Source organism: Acartia tonsa, chromosome 8 (assembly GCF_053477335.1).
Source record: "Acartia tonsa isolate MP-2025a chromosome 8, ASM5347733v1, whole genome shotgun sequence".
Classification (NCBI taxonomy): Eukaryota; Metazoa; Arthropoda; class Copepoda; order Calanoida; family Acartiidae; genus Acartia; species Acartia tonsa.
Genome location: NC_137267.1, coordinates 50,992,244 through 51,013,137, shown reverse-complemented (window position 1 = coordinate 51,013,137; position 20,894 = coordinate 50,992,244). Strand labels below are relative to the sequence as shown.

Genomic DNA, 20,894 nt, shown 5'->3' with positions numbered 1-20,894 from the left:
AAATAACAAAGAAGAGATTAAATTTTATTTGAGACTTAAGCTTTAAAAAGTTTCAAAAATATCTTTTAAACTCATTACCATGCACTATTAGGCCTTACAGACAAGGGTCGTGCAATCAAAGGGTTGGTTGTCAAAATTCAGTTAATAACTATTCAATTTTGTATCACCAAATTGTTTTAAATATTATTTCAAACATTGATGACTGCCTCATCTTTACATTGCACAAGCATGTATTTAGTTTGTATCACCATATTGTATAAAAAAATATTATTTTGGATATTGATTACTGCCTCATCTTTACATTGCACAAGCATGTATATAGTTTGTATCACCATATTGTATAAAAAATATTATTTTGAATATTGATAACTGCATCATATTTACATTGCACAAGCATGTATTTAGTTTGTATTACCATATTGTATAAAAAATATTATTTTGAATATTGATGACTGCACCATCTTTACATTGCACAAGCATGTATTTAGTTTGTATCACCATATTGTATAAAAAATATTATTTTGAATATTGATGACTGCCTCATTTTTACATTGCACAAGCATGTATTTAGTTTGTATCACCATGTTGTATAAAAAATATTATTTTGAATATTGATGACTGCCTCATCTTTACATTGCATAAGCATGTATTTAGTTTGTATCACCATATTGTATAAAAAATATTATTTTGAATATTGATGACTGCACCATATTTACATTGTACAAGCATGTATATAGTTTGTATCCCCATATTGTATAAAAAATATTATTTTGAATATTGATGACTGCATCATCTTTACATTGCACAAGCATGTATTTTAACTCTCCTGGGTACAGGAATAGGTAAATAGAACGTAGTAGTTGTAGTTGTATTGTGTAGTTGGTTGACATTAAGTTAATAAAGGTTTTTACAACAAAATTAACAACCTCGCCCTTAGTTTCAAGGGACTTTTAATAAGTACATTAATAGATTGATAATTTCAAAAATTGGAAGGTGGTTATATTTTACTAGGTTATTACTTAAGAGTGGTTTTAAATTCAGAACACAATAGCCTAAACCTGGCTAGGACAGGAACGCAAATCCATATTCTTCAGTAAATTGGATTAAAGTTTTTTTAAAGTTAAAATACTAGGTATTCTAAGCTAAGAATAAAATAGTCATTAAGTGGTTTACCACAGAGAAATAAAATATACAAAATTGCTTTAGTATATATAAAATAAATCTATCTATCAAAGCTACTTTAAACAAAAAGTATTTTTTTTACTTCAAAATCAAAAAATTTCAAATGTTGAGTTATTTTTAGCACTAGGTAGCTATTTTCGATATGATTCATAACATAATTGCCTTGGTTTACTTAGGTATTAAAAGTAGTAGGTATATGCTTGTTCAAGAAAATTCAGAGATCTTAAGGAATAAGACAATGGACGGTAAATTGATGTAATGTTCATCCCAATGATCATAAACAAAACTACACTTTTCCGTAGATTTGAATTATTGATTGAAATGTGGACTCTACAAGTTTGGAACCTATCAAAACAATTCAAGTACTCATAGTTTTTGAGCCAATGAATAAGATAACTTTTATATGGTTATAAAACTTTGGGTAACAGTGTAATTTACAGTCAAATGTCCCACACAAAACTGAAATTCTTTAGGTACCACTAGTTCCTAATTATACATCTATCTATCATTCGTCTTACCTTTAAGATAATCTTGATAAAACTTTTACATTGTATTCACAACACAAAATATTATCATTATAAATTTTCACTTTTCTGAAACTTTAAGATCAACAAATAAATATTTTAATTGGGCTAGAAATATTCTAACAAAACAGCATAATGGAGGATTTTAAAATATTAAAATTAAGCTTAAACAAAAGATAGGTTGCAAGAGTAAAACCAGAATAATAACAATATGTGATTAAAATAAGTCATTTAAATATTAAAGACTAGATGCACGAGGAATTTTAGTATTTTATTTTGAAATAGCTAAAAACAATGGTAAAGAAAATAAAGATTATTTAGATTAAATAATAAAGGCAAAATGGTAATTTTAGAAGCTAATATAGTAGGTAGGTAATCATTTAATATAAATATAAATGTAATTTGTAACAATATTTTACTACTATCACACATAGGTAATTTTTAAGCAATTCCTAAAGCCGTCTTAATAGTATGATAGACACAAGTAGCCAGCTATTATCACAGGCAGAAATTGTGTTGTGATACTATAAAGTGAAATGACTCTAGGTATCACCAGATTTTACTAATCACTACTAATATGTTGGTAGGTATCACAAATAATTCTTGGCTAATTCATAATGTAACTAGAACATTTTAGGATCCTGAATTCAATATTTATTAAGAAGGTTTATAACTATTTTCTTGGGAGGATGGGACAATCCCAACCCCCCATAAAAAAAAATCTTTTTAAAACTAAATTTAAAATAGCGTGGTCGACTAACCCCCCCACAAAAAAAAAAAAAATTTCCCCCTTCAAAATAATTTTTTGAAAATTTTTCTTTTAAATCTAAAATACGAAAAATTAGGTTTACTAGCGAAGCCGCTAGTTTTTATAAGAGGAAATTCAATATTTTTTATATCCTTGACTCAGAAGCATCTTGTTACTTTTATATAAGTATAATCAAGGATTTCTCTCTGGAGGGATAATTAACAGGATATCTCGAATGGGACGTTTCTTTTACCCTTTCCACTTCTTAAAACATGAAAAATAGTTCTACATTAATAAATATTTTCCTATGTATTTTGTGTGAGATCCCTTGACAATCAAGTCACCTGTATTGAAAATATCTAATGAATATTTCATCAAAATATAACTGACATGAATGTGTTGAATTTTTTTTATATTTTTGACAGTGCTAATTAAAACCTAACTTACCATATCATTTTGTAGGTAGTATCTTATTATTTATATTAAATCTACAAATCTCAACCCCCCGCCCTTTATGTTTTTTTTCATTACTTAATATTTAAAAAGTCATTACAAATTGAGAAACAGCTTAGGTGGGCATGGAAAAGTCCGCTGTCAATTCAAATGTTATTGCCAATTCCTGCAAAATCAACATATGTTCATATTTACATGTGCAATCAAATGTATATGATTTAATAAAATAATATTCAATTGGACCAAAGTTAAAACTAATAATATTTAAATCCTTCATTACATTTTACGTTATATTGCAAGACGGGCTGCTCGAAATTAAAAGATATAATTTTTTAAAAATAATGTTTACTATATTATTATGGCATTTGTTCTTGTATTTCGATAATTTTTCTATATGTCATTAGCTATTTTCCTTGGGCATTTTTAATTTCACATTCTAGAAATGCCAGAGTTCTTCCTTTCTTCAAAGTTCTAGCATCTATATATATTTCTTCTCCTAATTTTGCGGCCTGAAAAAAAATATTTTAATTTTACAGATGTCATTTATTTGTAATGTTTTACAAAAAACATTTACTAAAAAAATTGTCCTTCAATTAAGGGGGGGGGGGCGTAATGACATAAGCTCTTAAACCGTGAGCAAAATGGTCTAAATATTGAGCTAGACCCTTCAAACTTGGTATATAAGCCTAGTCCTATAGGTATTACATCTAAATGGCAAAAAAATCCAAAAATTTTTATTTTTAGGTTAGGTTAGGTAAGAAAAACCCTGCGGAAATGGGGTTTTTAGGCTTTTTTTGGTCTATTTTGATGTGGAAGCTTGCCTTAAATTGTTTTTTCTTAGGGTTTTAACTTAAATACACTGTATCTATTCATATGGACATTATTTAAGATGATTCAGCAAGTCGGGGACCGACCCCAGGGGGCTAGGTGGGTGGCCCGCAGGGGTTAAGTTCATTTTTCCAATATATTTGTTGTGATACATCAAATTATAGGTTTTTTAGGTCAAGGAACTCAAATTCAGAGCTAAAATAAGCATTAGACTAATCTGAAGCTAGCCCTAGCGGGCTAGGTTGGTGGCCCGCAGGGGTTAAGTGCATTTTTTCTAATATATATCTTGTTATATATCAAACTATAGGTTTTTTAGGTCAAGAAACTCAAATTCTGAGCGAAAGTTAGCATTAGACTGACCTGAAGCTAACCCCCCCGGGCTAGGTTGGTTTTCTGCAGGGCTTAAGAGCATTTACCTAACCTAACCTAGAAACTTACTTATATTTTTACAGGTTTTTTTCTTGAATAAACTGTGTTTATTAATGAAGACTTTATTTAAGATGATCCAGCAAGTCGGGGACCGACCCCAGCGGGTTAGGTGGGTGGCCCGCAGGGGTTAAGTGCATTTTCCCCAATATATATGATGTGATACATCAAATGATATGTTTTTAGATCAAAGAACTCAAATTCAGAGCTAAAATAAGCATTAGAATAATCTGAAGCTAACCCCAGCGGGCTAGCAGGGTTGCCCACAGGGCTTAAGTGCATTTTACCTATGCTAACCTAAAAACTTACATTTATTATTTTTTTAGGTTTTTTTTCTAGAATAAACTGTCCATTCATGAGGACCTTATTTCAGATGATTCAGCAAGTCGAAGACCGACCCCAGCGGGCTATGTGGGTGGCCTGCAGGGGTTAAGTGCATTTTCCCCAATATATATGTTGTGACAAATCCAATTATAGGTTTTTTAGGTCAAAGAACTCAAATTCAGAGCTGAAATAAGCATTAGACTAATCTGAAGCTAACCCCAGCGGGCTAGATAGGTAGCCCACAGGGCTTAAGTGCATTTTACCTAACCTAACCTAGAACCTTACATTTAATATTTTTTTTTTAGGTTTTTTTCAAATAAACTGTCCATTCATGAGGACCTAATTTCAGATGATCCAGCAAGTCGAAGACCGACCCCAGCGGGCTAGGTGGGTGTCCCTCAGGGGTTAAATGCATTTTTTTTTAAAGTATGTGTTGTCATACATCCAACTATAGGTTTTTAAGGTCAAGAAACTCAAATTTACAGCTAATAAAAGCATCAGACTAATCTGAAGCTAGCCCCAGCGGGCTAGGTGGGTTGCCTGCAAGTCTTAAGTGCATTTTACTTAACCTAACCTAGAACCTTACTTGTTTTTTTTATGGTTTTTTTCTGGAATAAACTGTGTCTATTTATTAGAACATTATTTAAGATTCAAGACCCCAGCATGCTAGGTGCGTGGCCCGCAGGGGTTAAGTGCATTTTTAGTTGTCATACATAAAATTATAGGTTTTTTAGGTCTAGAAATTCCAAGGGGTAGTTTCACGAAATGCATTTGAACTTAATTTAGTGAACTGCATATTTTTTCCTGGTTAATTGGTTAAACTACATTTGTATGGCATATATTTGAAAGAATTTCAATTTTGATAGTACAATGATAGCGGTGGAAGAATTTAATATGCTAATAGGATACAATTTTTTAATTTAATGTATACCACATACCACGAAAAAACTAGCATCAGGTTGCTATTGTGTTTTTTTTTAGCTCCAAATTGACTTTAAAAACCTATAGTTTGATGTTACGTATAACAAAACATAATTTGGAAAATTTACCCCTGCAGGCCACCCACCTAATCCGCGGGGGTTAGCCTTAGGTCAGTCTAATGCTTAAAAAGTTAAAATAGCTCTGAATTTGAGTTTCTTGACATAAAAAACCTATAATTTGATGTATGACAACACATACTTTAGAAAAAATGCATTACACCCCTGTGGGCCACCCACCTAGCCCGCTGGGGTCGGTCCCCAACTTGCTGGATTATCTAAAATAATGTCCTCATTAATAGACACAGTTTATTCAAGGAAAAAACCAAAAAGAATAAGTAAGTTTCTAGGTTAGGTTAGGTAAAATGCACATAAGCCCTGTGGAAAATCTACCTAGCCCGCAGGGGTTAGCTTCAGGTAAGTCTTATGCCAATTTTAGCTCTGAATTTGAGTTTCTTGACCTTAAAAACCTTTATTTTGATATATAACAAGATCTATATTGGAAATAATGCATTTAACCCCTGCGGGCCACCAACCTAGCCCGCTGGGGCTAGTTTCAGATTAGTCTTATGCTAATTCTTGCTCTGAATTTGAGTTAACTGACCAAAAAAACTTATAATTTTATGTATCGCAACATATATATTGGGAAAAATGCACTTAACCCCTGCGGGCCACCCACCTAGCCCGCTGGGGTCGGTCCCTGACTTGCTGGATCATCTTAAATAAAGTCCTCATTAATAGACACAGTTTATTCAAGAAAAAAACCTGTAAAAATATAAGTAAGTTTCTAGGTTAGGTTAGATAAATGCTCTTAAGCCCTGCAGAAAACCAACTTAGCCCCGGGGGGTTAAATCTTAAATAATGTCCATATGAATAGATACAGTGTATTTAAGTTAAAACCCTATGAAAAAACAATTTAAGGCAAGTTTCCACATCAAAATAGACCAAAAAAGCATAAAAACCCCATTTCCGCAGGGTTTTTCTTACCTAACCTAACCTAAAAATAAAAAAATTTGAATTTTTTGCCATTTAAATGTAATACCTATAGGACTAAGCTTATATACCAAGTTTGAAGGGTCTAGCTCAATATTTAGACCATTTTGCTCACGGTTTAAGAGCTTATGTCATTACGCCCCCCCCCCCTTTCATCACAAAACTCGGTCCTGATAACAAAATAGTTAAAACTCCTTACCTTCCCTTATCAGAAATATACATTTTTTCCAGCTCTAATTAAAGATAGATTGATGAAATTTTGTGACTGTTTGTCTTTCTGTCATCCTGTTTTTATTCTATCTTTAAGCCTGTTTAATATTGTTTATCTTTTACATTTAATTAAACTGTCTTATACTAACATACTTATAATAACATTTTTTTGTATTTACAACTCAAATTTTACAATGTTACTCCGCCCATATCTCACTAACTTATTTATTAGGAGTTACTAAATTATAGGGTAAGGGGGGGGGAAGTTTCGGTAAGGGGCTATTCTCGGTAATTTCGACCTACCTTCATTAAATGACCTTTTTCTCCATGTTCCTTTCAAATGACAGAAAAAAACATAAAAGCAAATTTGTTCCTTATTAAATTGCCTACAAAAAAGTATAAAATGAATTTTTTGTGAGATGAATATTAAGGGTACTTATTGGGTCTCAAAGTCGGACGAAAAATTTTTTTTTTCCAAAAATTTTTTAGTAGGTGTGTAAAGATCGACCTACACAAAAATTGGTAAGACCTAGAGCTGATCTGAAAAACTTTTTGAACTAGAAATTGCCCGCTTTTTCCAAATCCGTTGAGAGCTTTAAAATCGGGTTAATATTTTTTTCAAAAATGACCAAAGTTGGCGCCGGGGGAAAAATCGGTAATTTCAAAAGAAATTAAAATTCAACTTTTAAGGTCATGTTTTCATGTTTTCTTTTGTCAAATCTATTATTCCATATGGACTTTTTAAGAATTAGGCCTAAAAATGAATAGAACAGATAAAAAACAAAAAAAAATTAATTTTATTTTTTGAATCAAAATTTTGCCAGGAAAAAATCAAAATTTCTGGTCCTTTGAAAAAAAAATATTTTTGACATAGGAGGAATAGTCCGATCTTTATGATTTTTTTTGTGGTTAATCCCAATCACCTATACTAATTATGATTTATTACGCTTGTTTGGTCGTTTGGCCTTTTTTCATCGATTTTTTTAAGGTTAAAATGTAGTCAAGATTTTTGCAAAGATGACACTTTTGCTTCAAATTCAATTTTTGAGGTCAATTTTTAATCAATTTTCATGTTTTTTGGGCTAAATCTATAGTTCAATGTGAGCTTTTTTAGGATCAGGCCTAAAAAGTAATAAAATACGTTTTTTCTTATATTAATTTTAAGTTTTTTAAAAAAAAGGGGGGGGGGGGCGTAATGACATAAGCTCTTAAACCGTGAGCAAAATGGTCTAAATATTGAGCTAGACCCTTCAAACTTGGTATATAAGCCTAGTCCTATAGGTATTACATCTAAATGGCAAAAAAATCCAAAAATTTTTATTTTAAGGTTAGGTTAGGTAAGAAAAACTCTGCGGAAATGGGGTTTTTAGGCTTTTTTGGTCTATTTTGATGTGGAAACTTGCCTTAAATTGTTTTTTCTTAGGGTTTTAACTTAAATACACTGTATCTATTCATATGGACATTATTTAAGATGATTCAGCAAGTCGGGGACCGACCCCAGGGGGCTAGGTGGGTGGCCCGCAGGGGTTAAGTTCATTTTTCCCAATATATTTGTTGTGATACATCAAATTATAGGTTTTTTAGGTCAAGGAACTCAAATTCAGAGCTAACATAAGCATTAGACTAATCTGAAGCTAGCCCCAGCGGGCTAGGTTGGTGGCCCGCAGGGGTTAAGTGCATTTTTTCTAATATATATCTTGTTATATATCAAATTATAGGTTTTTTAGGTCAAGGAACTCAAATTCAGAGCTAAAATTAGCATTAGACTGACCTGAAGCTAACCCCCCCGGGCTAGGTTGGTTTTCTACAGGGCTTAAGAGCATTTATCTAACCTAACCTAGAAACTTACTTATATTTTTACAGGTTTTTTTCTTGAATAAACTGTGTCTATTAATGAAGACTTTATTTAAGATGATCCAGCAAGTCGGGGACCGACCCCAGCGGGCTAGGTGGGTGGCCCGCAGGGGTTAAGTGCATTTTTTCCCAATATATATATGATGTGATACATCAAATGATATGTTTTTTAGGTCAAAGAACTCAAATTCAGAGCTAAAATAAGCATTAGAATAATCTGAAGCTAACCCCAGCGGGCTAGCTGGGTTGCCCACAGGGCTTAAGTGCATTTTACCTATGCTAACCTAGAAACTTACATTTATTATTTTTTTTTAGGTTTGTTTTCTAGAATAAACTGTCCATTCATGAGGACCTTATTTCAGATGATTCAGCAAGTCGAAGACCGACCCCAGCGGGCTAGGTGGGTGGCCTGCAGGGGTTAAGTGCATTTTCCCCAATATATATGTTGTGATAAATCCAATTATATGTTTTTTAGGTCAAAGAACTCAAATTCAGAGCTGAAATAAGCATTAGACTAATCTGAAGCTAACCCCAGCGGGCTAGATAGGTAGCCCACAGGGCTTAAGTGCATTTTACCTAACCTAACTTAGAAACTTACATTTAATATTTTTTATTTAGGTTTTTTTTTAAAATAAACTGTCCATTGATAAGGACCGACCCCAGCGGGCTAGGTGGGTGTCTCTGAGGGGTTAAATGCATTTTTTTTTAAAAGTATGTGTTATACATCCAACTATAGGTTTTTAAGGTCAAGAAACTCAAATTTACAGCTAATAAAAGCATCAGACTAATCTGAAGCTAGCCCCAGCGGGCTAGGTGGGTTGCCTGCAAGTCTTAAGTGCATTTTACCTAACCTAACCTAGAACCTTACTTGTTTTTTTATGTTTTTTTTCTGGAATAAACTGTGTCTATTTATTAGAACATTATTTAAGATTTAAGACCCCAGCAGGCTAGGTGCGTGGCCCGCAGGGGTTAAGTGCATTTTTAGTTGTTATACATAAAATTATAGGTTTTTTAGGTCCAGAAATTCAAAGGGGTAGTTTCACGAAATGCATTTGAACTTAATTTAGTGAACTGCATATTTTTTCCTGGTTAATTGGTTAAACTACATTTATATGGCATATATTTGAAAGTATTTCAATTTTGATAGTACTATGTTAGCGGTGGAAGAATTTTTTAGGCTAATAGGATACAATTTTTTAATTTAATGTATACCACATACCACGAAAAAACTAGCATCAGGTTGCTATTGTGTTTTTTTTTAGCTCCAAATTGACTTTAAAAACCTATAGTTTGATGGAAAATTTACCCCTGCAGGCCCACCACCTAATCCGCGGGGGTTAGCCTTAGGTCAGTCTAATGCTTAAAATAGCTCTGAATTTGAGTTTCTTGACATAAAAAACCTATAATTTGATGTATACAACACATACTTTAGAAAAAATGCACTACACCCCTGTAAGCCACCCACCTAGCCCGCTGGGGTCGGTCCCCAACTTGCTGGATTATCTAAAATAATGTCCTTATTAATAGACACAGTTTATTCAAGGAAAAAACCAAAAAGAATAAGTAAGTTTCTAGGTTAGGTTAGGTAAAATGCACATAAGCCCTGTGGAAAATCTACCTAGCCCGCAGGGGTTAGCTTCAGGTAAGTCTTATGCCTATTTTAGCTCTGAATTTGAGTTTCTTGACCTTAAAAACCTTTATTTTGATATATAACAAGATCTATATTGGAAATAATGCATTTAATCCCTGCGGGCCACCAACCTAGCCCGCTGGGGCTAGTTTCAGATTAGTCTTATGCTAATTCTAGCTCTGAATTTGGGTTAACTGACCTAAAAAACTTATATTTGATGTATCGCAACATATATATTGGGAAAAATGCACTTAACCCCTGCGGGCCACCCACCTAGCCCGCTGGGGTCGGTCCCCGACTTGCTGGATCATCTTAAATAAAGTCCTCATTAATAGACACAGTTTGTTCAAGAAATAAACCTGTGAAAATATAAGTAAGTGTCTAGGTTAGGTTAGGTAAATGCTCTTAAGCCCTGCAGAAAACCAACCTAGCCCGGGGGGGTTAACTTCAGGTCAGTCTAATGCTAATTTTAACTCAGAATTTGAGTTTCTTGACCTAAAAAACCTATAGTTTGATATATAACAAGATATATATTAGAAAAAATGCACTTAACCCCTGCGGGCCACCAACCTAGCCCGCTGGGGCTAGCTTCAGATTAGTCTAATGCTTATTTTAGCTCTGAATTTGAGTTCCTTGACCTAAAAAACCTATAATTTAATGTATCACAACAAATATATTGGGAAAAATGAACTTAACCCCTGCGGGCCACGCACGTAGCCCCCTGGGGTCGGTCCCCGACTTGCTGAATCATCTTAAATAATGTCCATATGAATAGATACAGTGTATTTAAGTTAAAACCCTAGGAAAAAACAATTTAAGTCAAGTTTCCACATCAAAATAGACCAAAAAAAGCCTAAAAACCCCATTTCCGCAGGGTTTTTCTTACCTAACCTAACCTAAAAATAAAAATTTTTGAATTTTTTTACCATTTAGATGTAATACCTATAGGACTAAGCTTATATACCAAGTTTAAAGGGTCTAGCTCAATATTTAGACCATTTTGCTCACGGTTTAAGAGCTTATGTCATTACGCCCCCCCCCCCCTTTATTCTAAAAATACTTCAATGTTTGAGTATTCCCAGGGGGGAAGAAGATGGTAGACTAAAAATTATACTCGCTCCCAAAGTGTTACAAACACAATCTCGCATTCGTTGGCTTCAAACTTTGGATAGGTAAGGAAAAAAGAGAATTACCTCAAATATTTACCCTGGTCGATATCTAATTTAAAGAAATTACAAACCTTAAGATATGACATGTTTAAATCAACAGAAACACCGGGCAAACCTCCTAATCATTAATAAATCAAGTCAAGACTATAGGTATCATGATATTTTAGTAGATTTGATTACAACCAATCTGTTCAAGTTTTTGTTTCTAATAGGCAATGATAAACGGATAGTATAAAAGTAAATAACCATGAAAAACTCAGTAAAAAAATGATTTGATTAATTTCCTTCATTGGTCATCAGAGCTAATGTAGTCACAGTATCAACTAAGATATTATCTTTCATTATCATTATTGCGTTCATTACTTCAAGATTAGTGCCATTAAAGAAAATTATAAACTGAAAATTTCTTTCTAATCTTTCTCCTTTAAAATGTATATAAAGAACAATTTATGATTAAAGATAACATTTCCTAGATGTGCAGAAAATCCGCCATGCAATGTTTCTCCTCTAATAAGTAAAAACATTTAATGAATGAAAATCACAATAATTCGAATTAATTTCGATTCTTAGGTATATTAAAAAATTTAAATCTTTTGTGGTAAAGATTTTAAAGCATGAAGACAATTTACCTATTAAGATGTGGTTTTTCAACAGTCATTAATAATAAACAAGAACCTGAATAAAGCAAAGATTAAAAGCAAAACATTTTCAACTTAAAATACATCTTATACGTCTCAAATAATTGGCCAAAATATTTATTCCTAACGTAATTAAAAATTTCGATTTGTCATTTAAGAAATAAAACAAAAAATTACAGGTGGACGAAAAACTCAAATCACGTCTGAAACATTAGATTGCTTGTATTAAGATATTGATTTTGTAATTTATGTTTAGGTTTATCAAGATGATGTATGTATATGTTCTGCCTATTTATTTGTTGTTTTATATCAATAAAATTATTTTTATCATGTTTTAAATGTTGTGTAATTTATTTCTTTAATTTAATATGGTTTTCATTATATTATCATTGCAGATTGAATTATTCTGTTTGGGATTTTAAAAAATATATTGTTTAATTTCAAATTATGCTTATGGTAGCTTAAAGATGAATGAGAAAAGTATATAGTGTCGGCTTCATATAGAGGACCTGTTCCATAAGGTACTTGGTGGTTATTTCATCGATAACAAACTGCTGATATTTAAGAAGACAAAAAACATCAAAATTTTAATTTGAAAGGGGGTAAATCATAATCAATTTTTAAAAACATAATTTAGAATCCTAACCTTCGCCTCCTGATATAACTTTGCAATTTTTCAAGGCCGTATCAAGTCCACCTCCCTCACCCATCATCTTTACACACTAAACATAAAAACTGTTTATGGAATTATCAAAACCAGTGCTGTAGTTTATAGGGCTTCAACTGTTCTCATAAATAAGGATGACAAAATTAATTAAAACGAAGAACAACAAATCAAACAGACAAAAAAAATTAAAGAAAAATAAAGGAATAATGAAATAAATACCTTAGTCTAAAAAAAAATATAAATATCTATCTAAAATGAACTTAAATACAGAATACCTTATATGGACATACAAACACAATTTAAGTCTTAGGTAAAAAAAAAGATAAAAATTGTAAACACGTATTAAGTGCCTTATCCTCCCAGAAAAGAATTACCAGGTTAATAATATACGCAAAATTTGTGAAATAGATGAAGATTCGATATGTTTTGATCAAATGTAGTTCTGCTAATAAATAAAAATAAAACTAGCTAGCTATTTAAGTTGGAATTCATTATACAATTCTGACGTTCCTATATTAAAGATAAGAGCTTTTCATTACGGACTGACCCTAATTATATAAAATATTCGAACTTGAAAAAAAAATTAAAATGCTTATTGCGTCATCATTTCCTGTTATATAATATAATTTCTACCATGTGTTTTTATAATATCATATAATACCTGTTTTAAAAATTCCTTTGAACATTTCCCAATCGCCCCAGACATGATTTAGTCTAAATATGTTATTCATATTAATTTTTTTTGACACCTATGAGTCACAAAATAAAAATAAACAACAACAAATTTGGAACAAAAACAAATTCGCCATTCCACGACGACGCAAATGCGCAGTTTGTTTACATGAATGCCGCGGATATTATGAACAGGTTTAATAAAAAAGACGACATTTAGAGGTTGAGATAAGGAATAATGGCAACTTGTATTATTGTAATAATTTTTAGGGAAAAGATAATTAAAAATGTTTATTTGCATCATATTGGCTAATACTTATCAATTTAACGCAAGCGGCTTCGCCCAGAGTCTTTTGAGGCTTGAAACTTCCCTTAAAATTGTAGATCATATAGGTTTATCTGTGCATAAATTATGAGATCTAAATGTAAAACACCATTTCAAAGAGCAGCTACTTTAGTAAATAAAGAGAAAAGTTATCTTATTTTGAAATTGCAATATTTCTAATCATGACATCATTCAAATTTCTTTCTCCTCCAGCTCTGCCACAAAATCTTTGACGTCATATTACAAAGAAAAACAATTTCAAAAATATAGAAAAATATACCCAAGATTTATTTAGGGCTCGGCAGCCGCCTTTAAGGAAATCAAACTTTTATAATAAATAAAACCTGGCCCTTATGTGGTAATATTAAAAAAAAACTTATAAAGAATCCCAACAAGTTTAAATTTGAGACTTAGTCGCGGCTGACGAGCCCTAGATTTATTAACCTATTTTAGGAAATAATATGATTGATATACTTTTTTTTTTAAAGCGAAGCTTTTCTATAATTAGGGTCGGTCCGTCCGTACGTCCGTCCGTCCGAGATAGATAGCTTTTATTCGTTAATTTAGGCATGTTAAAATTGTCCTATCGATTTCAAACTTTGCATGATGATTCCTGTAGTAGTTAGGTACGATTTAGAAAGCGTAGCAACTCTATAATCATTACCAGAATGTCCGTACGTCTATTTTAAACATGTTGATTTTTCTAATTTTTAACAGCATATTTTTATGTGATCTAATTATCCGTTTGATCTGATTTTTGGTATATTGATTCCTGGGACAACAAAGAACAATATTTTAAGCGAAGCAACTCTATAATCAAATCCTAAAAATGTAAGTATGTCCATAAACTCAATAAACATTATCCTGTATCAAGAAGTTTTTCAACAAATTTACTTACAATTTTGCTTCGACTCTTATACTTTTATATTCTGATAATTCAGTTTAGACACTATACAAGTGTTAATGTCCGTTTGTCCTACCGTTTCAGTGCCTCGCTTTTATGAATGTTGTCATCCTTGTTTAAATTACATGTAAGCATTATGTTTATAGACGCATTTTTTTTGCAATACATGAAATATTGCAAAGTTGCTGATATAAAAAGGAAAGATACCCTCACGTCTAATGTGCGTGCATTCTTGGAGTGAAGCTTTTCTATCGCGCTTATATGGACAATTAGGCATGTTTTGTTTTGGATTTAAATAGTTAGCTAAGCAAAATAAAAGTACTATAAGTTGATTTAAACAAATCTATATATTTCTATTTGGATGTTGCACCAGATTGTCATTTACTCCAATAAAGTGATACTCACAGCTGGCTAAAATAAAGTTAATTCCCATCCACCCCCTTTATCTCATCCCCTCTGGATCCCCACTGTATTAACGAACTGACCAATAACTAAGGTCCATATTGGCAACCCCTGTCAATATATCCACGTATTCTAGGGTGTTTCAAGAGAAGTGTTTTTCTTAAAAACTTAATTATTCATAGAAAATAAAATATTCTAAAATACTTTATACATTTGGAAAACCTGTTCTGGTACATTTATGTTTCAATTATTTAAAAAGACCATTTCAACAAATTATGCCTGTTATCTTATACTAGTGTTGGCTCGATATAACTATCTCGCTATTGGCTAGTGTTCTATAAGTATATATATATTTATCTATTTCTCAATAAATCAATTTTCTGCCCCCGCTATTACTATCTAAAAGAAAGTAGTTAATATTTAATAATTTAAATGATTTTAAGATTTCTTCAATTATATTTTTTTCAGTTTACCATCACCAAAGGGTTAATATGATTAAAATTTTAGTTTCAATATTTGAACACACAGGAAGTGTCGCCACAATCGAGTTCTTTTAAAACAGAGTTTTCTTAAATTTACTATATTATAAATTTAGATTTTCTTTTTTATGATTATAAATTAAATACATCAATATAATGTAAATAGCAACATGAAATGAAAAAAAATGAATTTATTTTTAATAAAGTAATTAATGGGTTTTATCGTTCTGGGCAATGAGAGTTTATTATGGATTATGGGAGCACTATGAGTTTTAAACGTTTATTCCTTGGAAGATTTGAGCTCATTTATAGACATTTATTTCCTACATAGATCTGTCATGGATCTTGAAGCAATAAAGCAGGCCCTTTTGTAAATGTTAAAAATTTGAAGAATCTATTAAATAAAAGTTATCGCAAATATACTTAGTAAATAATTTTGCCATTATCCTGTTAAAATTTTTTTTTTCAATTTTGTAAATTTTTATACCTATCCAACCTCCCCCCCACCCAGACAGAACTATGACTCTGGCAGAGAAGAACTGTTTAAGGTTAGGTTAGGTTATAGGCAAGGGGGCCGAGCGCCCGCGGCAAGGCAGGCAAGGGTGCCGAGCGCCGCTGCCAGAGTTCAGGTGGAGGGGGGGGGGGGAGTCATAACAATTTTCAAAATTGAAAAGAATATTTCTAAGACTATAATACCATAATTTTTCATTTTGTATCCATTTTAACAAATAATATTTTTTCAAAGATAATAAATAAGTAAAAAAAATTATATGTCCAAGAATATCAATCAGTTAGTTAAACTAGGAAAAGGGTTATACAAAAATTTGAACCAATAACTTTGTTTGGGCGCAGTTATTCTTGTCATAAAGTTACATATTAAATGGAAAATTTTAAATTCTTGACCTGAAAGCTATTCTCTGTCTGTCTGTCTCTCTTTCTCTCTTTCTCTCTCTCTCTCTCTCTCTCTCTCTCTCTCTCTCTCTCTCTCTCTCTCTCTCTCTCTCTCTCTCTCTCTCTCTCTCTCTCATGAATACCCTCCTTCTGCTTCTATAATTGAGGAGGTTTTATTCATGTACATAATAAGGCTCTCTTAATAAAACTCAAAGGGTTCATTAAATTTCTATTTAGTTTACAATTACACCTTAACTTAGACGAACCAATTTATTAAAAGCGAAGCTTTTCTATAATTAGGTTCGGTCCGTACGTCCGTCCGTACGTCCGTCCGTCCGAGATAGATAGCTTTTATTCGTTAATTTAGGCATGTTAAAATTGTCCTATCGATTTCAAACTTTGCATGATGATTCCTGTAGTAGTTAGGTACGATTTAGAAAGCGTAGCAACTCTATAATCATTACCAGAATGTCCGTACGTCCATTTAAAAACATGTTGATTTTTCTAATTTTTTAACAGCAAATTTTTATGTGATCTAATTATCCGTTTGATCTGATTTTTGGTATATTGATTCCTGGTACAACAAAGAACAATATTTTAAGCGAAGCAACTCTATAATCAAATCCTAAAAATGTAAGTATGTCCGTAAACTCAATAAACATTATCCAGTATCAAGAAGTTTTTCAAAAAATTTACTTACAATTTTGCTTCGACTCTTATACTTTTATATTCTGATAATTCAGTTTAAACACTATACAAGTGTTAATGTCCGTTTGTCCTACCGTTTCAGTGCTTCGCTTTTATGGATGTTGTCATCCTTGTTTGTACTTTAAATTTGAATAATGTTGATATTGTAATAGTGCATCTTCTCTATAATTGGAATTTGTTTGAATGTCTGCCGGCCATTTAAAGAACTGTATACTATTGTGTCTTTGTATAGTATGTAAAGTAATTATCTCGTCTAGACTATACTACTAAGTTTACATACACTCTATTGTGTTAACTCTACTCTAATAATAATTTCTATATATGTACATATGTATATGTTCACAGTATTAAAATTTGTTGTTCTTTCTTATCATAGAAAGTATTAGCTTCCGTATTGTAAATGGATAAATTATCCTTGTCCTTACCCTGTAAAATACACACCAATCCATCTATAAAAGTAATAGGATGTCTATCAGTTTGTTCCAAGTAAGGTTTGCTAATTTTAGGAGGGAGACCTCTAACCTCACAAGGGAAATCACCTATAGAAAAATATACTACAAACCCCAATCCCCGCAAAAATGTTTTTAGAGGCATCCAGGGGCGTAGCCACTTGTAAATAGATAATAATTTATCAAGTATTAATTTTTAACCTAATTTTTATGAATGTCATAACATTTATTAATTTGTATTTTAAGATATTTGAGAATGAAAAATACATTTGATAGAATCTTGAAGGTATGTTAAATATTAATTATTGTGTTTTAGGATATTCTAATTCATCTTATATTTGGAGTTAAATTTGATATTGTAATTATTTTTAATTTTCTATATTAAAAGTATAATTTTTAGTATAAAGAACTAAAATAAATTAATGACAATAAACAAAAGCAGCCTTTAACTCAAATTTCAATCAGAATAATGGATATAGAAGTGAATATAATAAGAAAAAGAAAAATTTGTCGTCAATTTAGGTTGTTAAGTAGGAGTAGAGATGGGGTAAAGCGAATGGACGGGTGTATCTTCATTTTAGCCAGCTGCTAAAATATAGAGTACATGAAAATATGGTGCAACATCCAAGTAATAATATATCCATTATCAATGTTTTATTTTAGTGGTATTGCAATAAAGTGTTGAGCTTGGTCAACAATGAAACAGAGGAACAATTTTCTATCACAGGTATCATCCATTAATCATTTATTCCATTCCATTTTTCCAGGGCTCGTCAGCTGCGCCTCAGCCGTTCAAAAGCCTCAATTTTAAACCCGCTTGTACGTGTGCAAAAACAAATTCCGAAAAGATGTATTGTTTGTATGGGAATAGGTTTAGACATCCAGCTGAATTTTAAAGTTATCCTATTATATAAAGTAGTAAGGTTTTTGTCTGTAGTGAAGGATCTCGCTAAACCGATATGGTTCTACTTTACAGAAAAGCTTTGTATAGGTCTAGGGAAGGTTTATGATTATTTTAGTGGAGGTAACCACCACCCATTCAAAAGAAAATTTACCCAATTTTTTTTCTACTTTAAAAAAAACTAAAATTTAAAAAGGGGGGAGAGTTGATGACTTCCCTCCCTCCACTCCTTAAGATACCCTAGAGGCCTCTAGGGCCGTAGCGACTAGTAATATAATAATTTCACTGTAGCTTACACGCGGCATTTTTCTTCCTTTTTTCTTGTCACACTTTTACTTAAGGTGCTTGTTATAAATTGTTTCTATGCATATTTCAAGCATAAAAAGTTACTTCACAAGCTACTAGTGGCAGCGCCATTAGCACCTAAGGACACTCTTTCTGGAGGGGAGGAGAGGGGACCCAAAAGGCTTAAAATTATAACAAAAATAGCCTAAAACAATCGGCAAAACTTTCTTTCGTTTCTCAGATCTTAACAAACAAACAATATACAAGTAAAAATATGTTTAATTAATTCTTGTGTTATTTTTTTCAGAATCCTGTTTTGAAGATTTGAAAAGAAACCCATGCCATACTTATGCCGAAGAGGAACAAAATTTTGATAATTTAAACATTCAAAATACCTACCAAATGTCAAATTTTATTAGAGGTATTGAAACTTTTGGGTATAGTCCCTTTCGTGGCAACGCCCCTTAAGGGGCGATTCGTGGTATCTTGAAAATGGCTGTTGATAAGTTTTTTTTTATGTTAGGTTAGGTTACATTTTTATAGGTGATTGCCCCGCAGGGTTAAAGCCCCCCCGCAGGAGCTAAAAATAGGAGAAAAGCTACTGTGAAAATACGAAGAAATTGTCACGAAAGGGACTATACCTAAACTTTTTTTAGTAGCGCACAGCTGCTCTGTAACAATCGCATGTCTGAATCTCTAATAACCTGTTCTGTATGTAGAGCGAATGTAAGCAGTTCATTTTTGAAACAAATTGAAAATAAGTTAGTTTTTTTATGTGCCTAAGTTTCCCAGTATCCAATATAATCTAAATTAACCTGAAAGAAACAAACAAAACTACACCACTGAACTCGACGAAGCCCATTTTGTTCCGAATTTGTATCACTTTTGAAAAGTGCGACTCCAGTTACGTCATATTTTTCTTTCCCGAAAAAGGGAAGGGGGAAAGAAAAAAAAGGGAAGGGGGGAAGAAAAAAGAGATGAGAGAAAAGGGGGTTATCCCCATCTCTTTTGAAGAGATTTTCTTCTCCCCTTCCCTTTTTTGGGAAAGAAAAATATGACGTAACTGGAGTCGCACTTTTCAAAAGTGATACAAATTCGGAACAAAATGGGCTTCGTCCTGAACTCCTTCTTCAAGTTATTTCAAATTGGAAAAAGGTGAAAGGTACCGTTGCCAAATAAGGCCAATTTTTAAAGTCTAGTGTTTATTCATTTTTTTTAAAACCGAAAATTAAATTGCATATGCACAAAATTAGATAGATTTTATTATGTCTTATTATGTCAAAAAAAAGTGTTCGAATATGATTATTTTATAAAAGCTTGACCTTTTCAAAACACTTGACAAAAATATTTTATGTAACTTCAATTAGATGTTAATTATGCATTCATATTTTGATAAACCCAGGGATCTTAAGGAATAAGACAATGGACGATAAATTGATGCACATTCCCAACAATGTTAAACAAAATTGTTCCTTTCATAGATTAATATTAATGGTTAAAATTTTGACACTTTGAGTTTGGAACTAATAAATTCTAATTCAATAACAGTTCCAAAAAGTTTTTGAACCACTGAATAAGAAAACAGGTTTAGAAAACTTTGGGTACATGTGTATTTTACATCCCTTTCTCGCTAAATCATATTTTTATCATTATCATATTTTTTAGTTATGGGAGCCCAAGAAATTGTGTCAACAAACCTACCAAAAACGTGCAGATCTGAAAAATAAGTTTTTGTATTAAATTCACCTTTGCTTTTATTACTTTTGTAAGAAAATTGTACCTCAAATGTTTGATTGATTCTAAATAAATTGAGAAAACAAAATTTATAATAAATAAATCGTGTTCTTTAAAACCTTGAGTTTTAGGTAAAACTACTCAAATAAAGACAATTTATTTCCATAAGTAACACTAACATCATTTTGGATAAATTCAGAACAGCTTGTCAAAAAATCACATATTTAAATTTTCATAAATTTATCAATTCGATTTTAGGTACGTTTTTTTAAAATCCGTCAATCAACAAGAGATTTCGCAATGTCTACCACCTATTTTTTTAAGTAAATAATACAGAGGGCAAGAGCAACATTTAGATTTTACCCGGAGGCAAAGACCCTGTCGCAATTTTGTATTGGATCAAACAGCAAATTGCAAATAAATCTGAATTGGTAAACTAATCTGTGATCTAAAGAGATGAGACAATGGCCGATAAATTGTAGTACATCCCCAATGAAGAAACACAAAATTACCCTTTCCCC

The 20,894-nt window shown here is 31.9% G+C and overlaps 2 protein-coding genes and 1 long non-coding RNA gene across 3 annotated transcripts in view; 1 reads left to right on the top strand and 2 right to left on the bottom strand.

Annotated features, from left to right (window-relative positions):
* The window catches only part of LOC145327260 (DNA-binding protein RFX7), a 54,974-nt gene extending 53,186 nt beyond the window's left edge, over positions 1–1,788 (bottom strand). Inside the window, exon 1 of the mRNA XM_080170845.1 lies at positions 1,701–1,788. The gene's annotated coding sequence lies outside the window, so the exon portion shown is untranslated. The remainder of the gene's footprint in view (positions 1–1,700) is intronic.
* On the bottom strand, positions 1,772–13,447 carry LOC145327262 (acyl-coenzyme A thioesterase 13-like). The gene is made up of 9 exons (XM_080170847.1): positions 13,285–13,447; positions 12,603–12,678; positions 11,948–11,993; positions 11,791–11,825; positions 11,605–11,644; positions 11,390–11,438; positions 3,322–3,416; positions 2,762–2,800; positions 1,772–2,349 (listed from the first exon to the last, which is right to left on the bottom strand). The coding sequence occupies exons 1-9, from the start codon at positions 13,327–13,329 to the stop codon at positions 2,340–2,342; spliced, it is 435 nt and encodes a 144-aa protein (XP_080026973.1). The 5' UTR covers positions 13,330–13,447; the 3' UTR covers positions 1,772–2,339.
* Positions 13,448–17,634: 4,187 nt separating this feature from the next.
* LOC145327259 (uncharacterized) lies at positions 17,635–20,486 on the top strand. Its single transcript, XR_013882133.1, has 4 exons — positions 17,635–17,739; positions 18,117–18,180; positions 18,947–19,060; positions 20,305–20,486. It is a non-coding gene; the product is annotated as an uncharacterized LOC145327259 (long non-coding RNA).
* Positions 20,487–20,894: the final 408 nt, after the last annotated feature.